General features: G+C 42.9%; 2 protein-coding genes across 3 annotated transcripts; one reads left to right on the forward strand and one right to left on the reverse strand.

Moving 5' to 3' along the window:
- The first annotated feature begins 367 nt into the window (after window positions 1-367).
- On the forward strand, window positions 368-3,521 carry LOC129456336 (uncharacterized). The gene is made up of 4 exons (XM_055222567.1): window positions 368-451; window positions 881-1,124; window positions 1,726-1,963; window positions 3,191-3,521. The coding sequence occupies exons 2-4, from the start codon at window positions 944-946 to the stop codon at window positions 3,519-3,521; spliced, it is 750 nt and encodes a 249-aa protein (XP_055078542.1). The 5' UTR covers window positions 368-451; window positions 881-943.
- A 477-nt stretch (window positions 3,522-3,998) lies between these two features.
- Window positions 3,999-7,565, reverse strand: akip1 (A kinase (PRKA) interacting protein 1). 2 transcript variants are annotated; one of them, XM_033968431.2, is made up of 5 exons: window positions 7,291-7,565; window positions 6,811-7,005; window positions 6,567-6,641; window positions 6,353-6,487; window positions 3,999-5,640 (listed from the first exon to the last, which is right to left on the reverse strand). In XM_033968431.2, exons 2-5 carry the CDS (start codon window positions 7,000-7,002, stop codon window positions 5,467-5,469), a joined length of 576 nt encoding a protein of 191 aa, XP_033824322.1. In that variant the 5' UTR covers window positions 7,003-7,005; window positions 7,291-7,565; the 3' UTR covers window positions 3,999-5,466. The 2 variants fall into 2 exon arrangements, with proteins under 2 accessions (XP_033824322.1, XP_055078533.1); XM_055222558.1 differs by lacking the exon at window positions 6,567-6,641 and having other exon boundaries at window positions 5,343-5,640; window positions 7,291-7,534.
- Between the last annotated feature and the right edge of the window lie 498 nt (window positions 7,566-8,063).

The raw sequence follows: 8,063 nt of genomic DNA on the forward strand, positions 1-8,063 counted from the left end.
TTAACAGCTCATTTTTTGAGTTCAGTAGAGATTAACATTTCCAGGGCTGAAATGATTGAAATGATTCTAGTGAAGGCATATGGAGTTTAAAAACACAGTGGAGCACTTCTTGTATTACCACATGACACCACAAGGTGAAAAAGAGTGTTTTCTGTTTGAGAGAAAAACTCCTAAATATACAGGGTTTGTGTGTTAAACATGTGTGAATGAAACAAAAAATACAACTCCAGGTCTGTGTGTGATGAGGAAACAACATTAGAACAGAGATCAGAGAGTAGTGCATTGTGGGACATTTAAGTTCACAGTTCCACCATGTCCCAGGTCCAGAGTCCCTCCTGTCTCTCATCCACTTTCTTCAAGCCCAGACGAGTTTTTCCCTGGAGCACTGATCCTCGCTCGAAATCAACAAGACGGATTCTACCATCAGGCAACTGTGGTCCACAAGGTCCAGGTGTGACCCAGAGCAGAAGGAGGGCATCTGACACAATCTAACACACAGGGAGGGCACCTGACACAATCTAACACACAGGGAGGGCACCTGACACAATCTAACACACAGGGAGGGCACCTGACACAATCTGACACACAGGGAGGGCACCTGACACAATCTGACACACAGGGAGGGCACCTGACGCAATCTGACACACAGGGAGGGCACCTGACACAATCTGACAACACAGGGAGGGCATTTACACACTTCTCTAATACTCTGTGAAGATGTGAGTCTGATTACCAGTGAATCTCAGATAGGCGTCATTGACAGTCTGGACTTGCCACAAAAGTCATCTGACACAAAGTGACACATAGGGAGTGCATCTGACACACAGGGCTACAGATTGGGAGGGCATCTGATGTAACCTGTGTTGTCTTTGTCCCCCAGAGCTGCAGGGGATTGTGGGTAGTGCAGTTTTGTGGCTCTCAGCAGCTCCTCTCTGCTCTTGACATGGTTCAGTTTGATCAGAGTCTACTCAAACACCTCAGACCCGGAGACACTGTCCTCTGCCCCATCAGACCGGACTACTGCTCCCATGATGCACCAGGGACTGAACCGGGACTACAGTCTGGACTTGGGTCTCAGAGGTTTGGTCCTGGGAGGGTGATCTCAGTGACACAGGAGAGCTCAGGTGAGGAGATCATCTGATCTGTTGGAGTCTATGGTAAAAGGCATGACTTCAGTATATAACATTTCACCTTCCCCCTGTATCCACCCACTGCTCTGTACTTGTCATTTATTTTCAGTGATCAGCCACTAGGCCAGACATGGGCAAACTACAACCCTTTGGGTTTATTAATCCGGCACACTGAACATAACCAAATTATATTAAAATAGGTAAGGGGGAACCTTGTTCAAGGTTAAACCTTGTTTATTCAACTAAAATGTAATAAATTCAGTATTAATTAAATTAAAGCATTTGGAAAACAATTTGTACAATGAGCCTTGTATATTCATGCTTTGCTACATGTTACAGGTCAAATCTCTAATGTAGCATATACGTATATATATATATATCCTGGTCTGGCCCCTTTGTCAAATTTTAGAAGCCACTGTGGCCCTTGTGTCAAAAGGTTTGCCCACCCCTGCACTAGGCAGCGCTGCTCAGCTCTGTCCTTTTCAACAGGAAGTCACTGGACCTGTCTTTAAGGCATTTCACATTTATTCAGCTGAGACAGTTGTGTCTCTCTCTCTTTTTTTAATAATAAAGTTTTTATTTCTCTCTCTTTCAGATCCCTTGCTTCGTGTCCTCCTCTGGGACAGTCGTCTCTCTCTCTCTCACTTGTCCTCTTTGTGTCCTCTGCCCCAAAACCTCTTCTACAGAATCTCACGAGAGCTGCTCCGGGTCAGCTGTCAATCATGGGCCTATAACCATGGCGATGGCATCACCTGTCCATCAGCCCGTCTCCAAAGCACCCACATCACCTGTCCATCACTGAGTTTCCCCAGAGAGCTGCAGCGAGCACAGAGGTATCTATCTAATGTATTTACATTTATGGTGTAGAGTTAAAGCCCCACTGTGTAACTTTTTAGCCAAAAATAGACTGAGCCACTGTGACCCCCTTTTGGTTGCCCTGAAACTTTACATCCTTACTGTAACATCCTTACTGCCTGATGGTAGTTTGATTCCATGGAGATGTTATTGCCTTTCCTGAAATGTTCCACAGCAAGGCATTAAACATTTCTATATCCATGGAGGTGCTACCCCAAAATGAGACAAACTGTACAACATGTTACTCAAGTGAGAGTACTGTTACTTCAATATTACTCAAACACAAGTAAAAATACTGTGTGATGAAAGTACTCTGTTCTAAAAAGTTACTCAAGTAAAAAGAGCTTCATCACTTCTTCCTATGCTCACAGCAGCTGTCAATCATCCATGTGTTTCTGTGACGACCGCATCACCTGTCCATCCTTCAGTTACGACGGTGACCTCATCACCTGTCCACCACCTGCTCCCTGTCTCTGCTACTGCCTCCAGAACCCGACCAGGACTAAAACTGCACTCACTGGGTCTGAACCAGGTCTAAAGTCTGGCTCGGGGTTTCGCTCAGACCTGGACCGGACCAGAGAAGAGGAAAAGGAGGAGGAAAAGGAGGAGGAAGAGGAGGAAGAGGAGGCAGAGGGGCGAGAGTTCAAGAGGAAATACCAGAGGAGAGAACGCCCCCCATGGAGATACTGGAGAAGAACAGGACCTGAGCCACAACACAAGAAACCAGGTCTGAACAAGAGCTAAAGCAGGACTAAAGCAGGACTAAACCCAGACTAAAACAGTACTGAAAGGTAGGACAAAGGTAGGACTAAGGCAGGGCTAAAGTAAGGCTAAAACAGGACGACTTCAGGTCTAAAACAGAACTAAAGTAAGACTAAACTAGGACTAAGGTAACTCTAAACCAGGTCTAACGTAAGACTAAAACAGCACCTAAAACCAGATCTAAACTAGAGCCACACCAGGACAAAAGCAGCACCTAAAACCAGGACTAAAGCAGGACTAAAGCAGGACTAAAGCAGGACTAAAGCAGGACTAAAGCAGGACTGAAGCAGGACTGAAGCAGGACTGAAGCAGGACTGAAGCAGGACTAAAGCAGGACTAAAGCAGGACTGAAGCAGGACTGAAGCAGGACTAAAGCAGGCTGTGTTTCTTTAGCTTTTTAAATATAAATGTTTTCTGTTGTTGTTCACTGTGTGTGCCTGCAGGTGGCGCTGTCTCCTGGAGGCCTCCTCAGTTTTCTTATGTGACGTTCCCTTCGCCACAGAGCAGATCCTTGACGAATCACAGCGCAATGTTTCAGCCGCTGGCCAATCACACGAAGGGAGGCGGGCTTTTCAAATACAGGCCCCACCCACCAGAGAATCCAGCCAGTCAGAGGCCCCGGTCAGCCATCAATCACAGACCGAGCTCAGTTATTTAAACTTTCTGCATTTCGGCACAGTGGTTCACGCTCTCGCCTCACAGCAAGAAGGTCCTGGGTTTGATTCTAGGATGGGGTCGTTCTGTGTGGAGTTTGGATGTTCTCCCTGTGTCTGAGATTCTTAATTTCATGGAGACTTTCCTGATTAAAGGTCCAATATTACACATAACTCTTTTAGCTTTAAGTCATGTTATAATGTTTGCTCCTCAAAAACACACCTGGAGTTGTGTTTTATTTCATTCACACGTTTGAATAATCCTTTATTATTAGTCTGTTACATCTCCAAAGCTCAAAATGCTCTGTACCACCTTGTGATGTCATGTATTAGTTTTCAAGTTAACAGCTCCTTTTACCTTTATTTCAGTAGAGATTGGCGATTCCAGGGCTGAAATCATTCAAATGATTCTAGTGAAGCTGTATGAAGTTTAAAAACACAGTGGAGCACTTCCTGTATTACCACATGATGACGTTGTGTTTTTTTCTAACTCAGCCTTAATATGCAGAGTTTGTGTCTTAAACATGTGTGAATGAAACAAAACACAGGTATCTTTGCAATGAGGAAACAACATTAGCAGAGCGGAGATCAGAAAACAGTATAATCTGGGCCCTTTAATATAAGGTCAATAAATAAACAAATACACTTTTATGGTGAGGCCTTTTAGTTTTTCAGTTACAAGAGTTTGCCAAAGAATACTTGGTATGTCCGAATGTCCTCACTATTCCCTGTTTAGAGCACTGCTTGGGGGTCAGACAGCTGTTTGTCTCCATGGAAATCGCCAAGTTTAATGCCAAACTGTGGAACATTCCAAGCCAAACAACATCTCCATGGAGACAACACCTGGAAAGTTACATAGAGCTCCTTTAAACACAGAACATGTTTAAAATACTTTATTAAAAAGTGCAGCTTTTATTAAAAATCAGTGCATTTCAAGATTCTCCAAAAACACTTAAAAAAAATAAAGGTTATATTTGAACACCATGATGTTGTTGTGCAGGTTTTAATACTGTCATGGTCAAACCCTGGTGAATCTTTTATATTCATGCTTAAAATACAGAAGGTCTGAAAAGGTGAAATGGCTCAACGCTTTATGGCTTTTCTACCTGGTTTTAGACTTAAGGTGTTAGGATACATAGATACACCATAGACTGTATATATAAATAGACATAGCTAACCTGCTAGCCGCCATGTTCCAAACAGGATGTGAGCATGGCGGCTTCCGGCTCCATCGACTCCAATTCACTTTACACTGAAAAACTGTGGCTCCTCTCTTTGTAACTGCTGCTGTCAGACTCATCATTTGAGTCTTAAAATTTTTGTATTCACCTGCTCTACATGATCCTGGGGTTTTTATTTCACTATTGTGTCTGTAAACCAAGGTATGAACATTAATAACAGACAAATCCAGTGTCTGCGGTCCCCGAGGTTGCTCCCACTAGTGTCAGTAGTAGGTTTGATTGACAGCTTCGTGGCTAAGTACCAGCTCCCTCCTAAACCAGTGGTACGGGCGAGAAAAGGGTTTGTACCTTCAACAGCCTCGCTCCTGATTGGCTTGGTTTTGTGGATTTCCAAATATGGTCCCTGATTGCAGATAAGCTGCTGTAACTGCTATCCTCGATGAGCTTCATTTGGAGGTGAACGCTGTGGTTGACGTCACACTGCCTCAGTTCTCTTCTTTATACAGTCTGTGAGATACACCAAAACTACGACCAAAACAAAACCCTGATCACAGAAACAAAATGGAGTCTTGTGAGTTTTAAAATTGCTTTAAAATGTAAAATTTGGGTTTTACATTTTAAATCAATATTGTCTTAATTTCGGTGACTTTTTCCAGTTTTAAGTTGAGGATTTAAATTTGTAATTGGTTTGCTGCTAATTTTGTCAAAGTATAGTAAAAAAACAACTATAAAATAAAATATATTAAAACGTTGTGGTTAATTTGAATGGGTTTAAACTGTCCATCTTCTTTTCATGGTTTGGACTTTGAATTATAAAAAATAAACTTTAAAAAATCTGAACTCTGTTGAGGTTTTATATCATGTCTCCAGAGGGTCACTCAGGGGTCAGAGGTGAAAGGTCAGGAGGACGGTCTCTCCGTCGTTCAGGGAGACCAGGTGAGTCTGTTGCCATGGAGTTTCGTTGCCAGGGGAGACCAGGTGATGCCGTGGAGATTCGGGGTCGGAGGCGGTGATGGAGTAAGTGCCCGGGCGAACCTCGATGTAAAAGTCCTCACGAGGCTGACAAGAACAAGTGTATCAGACACCCTCCCTTTATATCAGATGCCCTCCCTGTGTGTCAGACGCCCTCCCTGTGTATCAGATGCCCTCCCTGTGTATCAGATGCCCTCCCTGTGTGTCAGATGCCCTCCCTGTGTGTCAGACGTCCTCCCTGTGTGTCAGACGTCCTCCCTGTGTGTCAGACGTCCTCCCTGTGTGTCAGACGTCCTCCCTGTGTCTCCATGGGGTCTTATTTTGTGTAAAAGCTCCTAACCCTGTAGTTTCGACCTCTATAAACCTCTCTCAGATATTAAAGGAGAATTATGTAACTTACTTGGCTCCACGGAAATGTTATTGATTTACCTATAGTGTTCCACAGTATGACATTAAACCTATATACATCTACACTGACACAAGCAGGTATAGTAACAGGTCAGATCTGTGGAGAGATGAGCCTGCCTACTGTAAGAATACATGTTTTTAGAGCAAATAACAACACACGTAATTATAACAATGCTGGATTGATAGGATTAATGCCGTACTGTAGAACATTCCAGGAAAAGTAATAACATCTTCATGGAGACGAGCGGATGGCAGACTCACAACTAGTAAAGTTACATAGTGAACCTTTAATCCTTTAAAAATGAATTACAAATGTAGTTATAGAATAGATTTTTTTTTTAAATAAAATAAATATATGTTATTTCAATAATTTTATAAAAATGTTTCTTACCATAGGGTGGCTGGAGGAGTAGAGAGGAGCAGAAGCAGGTGCAGAGGAGGAGAGAGGAGCAGACGAGGAGCTGTGGAACCTGCAAACATGAGTGTGCTCCGAGTGCGAGAGAGAGGCCAGAGACACGTGGTACCTCTGAAATCACACAAACATTTAATAAAAAGTAATACGAATATTTGAATAAAAATTATGAAAATGTGGTTTAAACTCAGACCTGACAGAGCAGAGACATTTGGCACATAAAACCAGAGAGTGAGGAAAATGCTTCGGTCAACTCTACACCAGCTCTCTGTGAAAGGAATAAGCTTTTAAGACAGGACTAAAGCGGGACTAAAGCGGGAATAATGAGGGACTAAAGCAGGACTAGAGCGGGACGAAAACATAGACGACTAAAGAATGGACTAAAGCATGGACTGAACCAGGACCAAGACCCTGAATTACAGTATTAGATTTCAGACCTGTCCTCTGTGCTCTGGGGTCTTTTGTTTTGTCTCTTCGTGTCTCTCTTCTCTGGACTCTCTCTGAGCACTGTTCAAGCTGTGGCCCATAGGCCTGATCCGGGTCCAGTCCACTCTTCGTTTGGACGCTCGCTCCAAAACCTCCAGCCCCAAAACCAGAGAACGCCGCAGGGAGACGTCCAGGTCTGACATGGTCTACAACAGACAAGAAATGTGAAAAATACTACTACTACATTATCTAACCTCCAAAGCATTAGTGAAATCCTCTGAAACATTTCGACAGGTTGGAGCACTGAACCAGGACTGAACCAGAAGTGAACGTTGACTAAACCCAGAGGAATAAACCACAACAATTAAAGGAGTACAACAGGACTAAGCCTTTTCTGGTGAGACTACTGGCTGGCCAGGCAAGAGCGTGGATGAAACAGAACAAGACCAGGATTAAACCAGGACTAAACCAGTGCCACATGTCTCCCTCACCTACTCCCCGATGCTCCTCGGTCTCTCTCGGGTTGTTTCGGTCCGGCTCCTCTCTCCTGTTTTCAGTTTGGACCTGAAACTTTCCGGTTGTTATGGACTCCGGAGCTCCATCCCCCCCGCTGCGTGACTACGTGATTCTAAACTTTTATTTCATTCACTAATTTAAAATCTGTCTCTGGTTTGATTCACTTTCACTCATATTTATATAGATCCAAACTTTAACAGACGCACGAGGCTGTCACTTTGCGACTCGGACCAAAACAGGAAGTAAACGCACCAAGCCACGCCCACACGCAGTTTTTTTTTCTTGGTTTAACTTTATGTGAAACAGTGAGTAACACAATGAAATTACAATAAAATTTGCAAATTTAAAATCATAACACAAACACTGGAAACTGTAACGTACGTAATGTAATGCAATATATATATATATATATATATATATATATATATATATATATATATATATTTAAATGTCCATATTACACTATTCTCTGATCTCTGAACAAACCTGGAGTTATGTTTTGGTTTATTTACACATGTTTAACACACAAGCCCTGCATATTTAGGCTGAATTATTCTCTCAAACAGAAAATACTCTGTTCCACCTTGTGATGTCATGTGGTAATACAGGAAGTGCTCCGCTGTGTTTTTAAACTCCACACACCTTCACTAGAATCATTTGGATAATTTCAGCCCTGGAATTTCCAATCGCTACTGAACTAAGGGTAAAAGGAGCTTAACTTAACTTGAAAACTATCACTAAATGACAT

The sequence above is a fragment of the Periophthalmus magnuspinnatus genome, chromosome 6, assembly GCF_009829125.3.
Source record: "Periophthalmus magnuspinnatus isolate fPerMag1 chromosome 6, fPerMag1.2.pri, whole genome shotgun sequence".
NCBI lineage: Eukaryota > Metazoa > Chordata > Actinopteri > Gobiiformes > Gobiidae > Periophthalmus > Periophthalmus magnuspinnatus.

What these genes read in the sequence shown, in the direction of transcription:
- LOC129456336 (XM_055222567.1), top strand. Translation starts at nt 944, where the DNA reads ATGGTTCAGTTTGATCAGAGTCTACTCAAACACCTCAGACCCGGAGAC. An exon ending in AGTGACACAGGAGAGCTCAG is followed by an intron (nt 1,125 to 1,725) that starts GTGAGGAGATCA and finishes TCTCTCTTTCAG; the next exon opens with ATCCCTTGCTTCGTGTCCTC. An exon ending in GAGCTGCAGCGAGCACAGAG is followed by an intron (nt 1,964 to 3,190) that starts GTATCTATCTAA and finishes GTGTGCCTGCAG; the next exon opens with GTGGCGCTGTCTCCTGGAGG.
- akip1 (XM_033968431.2), bottom strand. Translation starts at nt 7,002, where the DNA reads ATGTCAGACCTGGACGTCTCCCTGCGGCGTTCTCTGGTTTTGGGGCTG. An exon ending in AAATGTCTCTGCTCTGTCAG is followed by an intron (nt 6,488 to 6,566) that starts GTCTGAGTTTAA and finishes GTGTGATTTCAG; the next exon opens with AGGTACCACGTGTCTCTGGC. An exon ending in ACTCCTCCAGCCACCCTATG is followed by an intron (nt 5,641 to 6,352) that starts GTAAGAAACATT and finishes TGTTCTTGTCAG; the next exon opens with CCTCGTGAGGACTTTTACAT.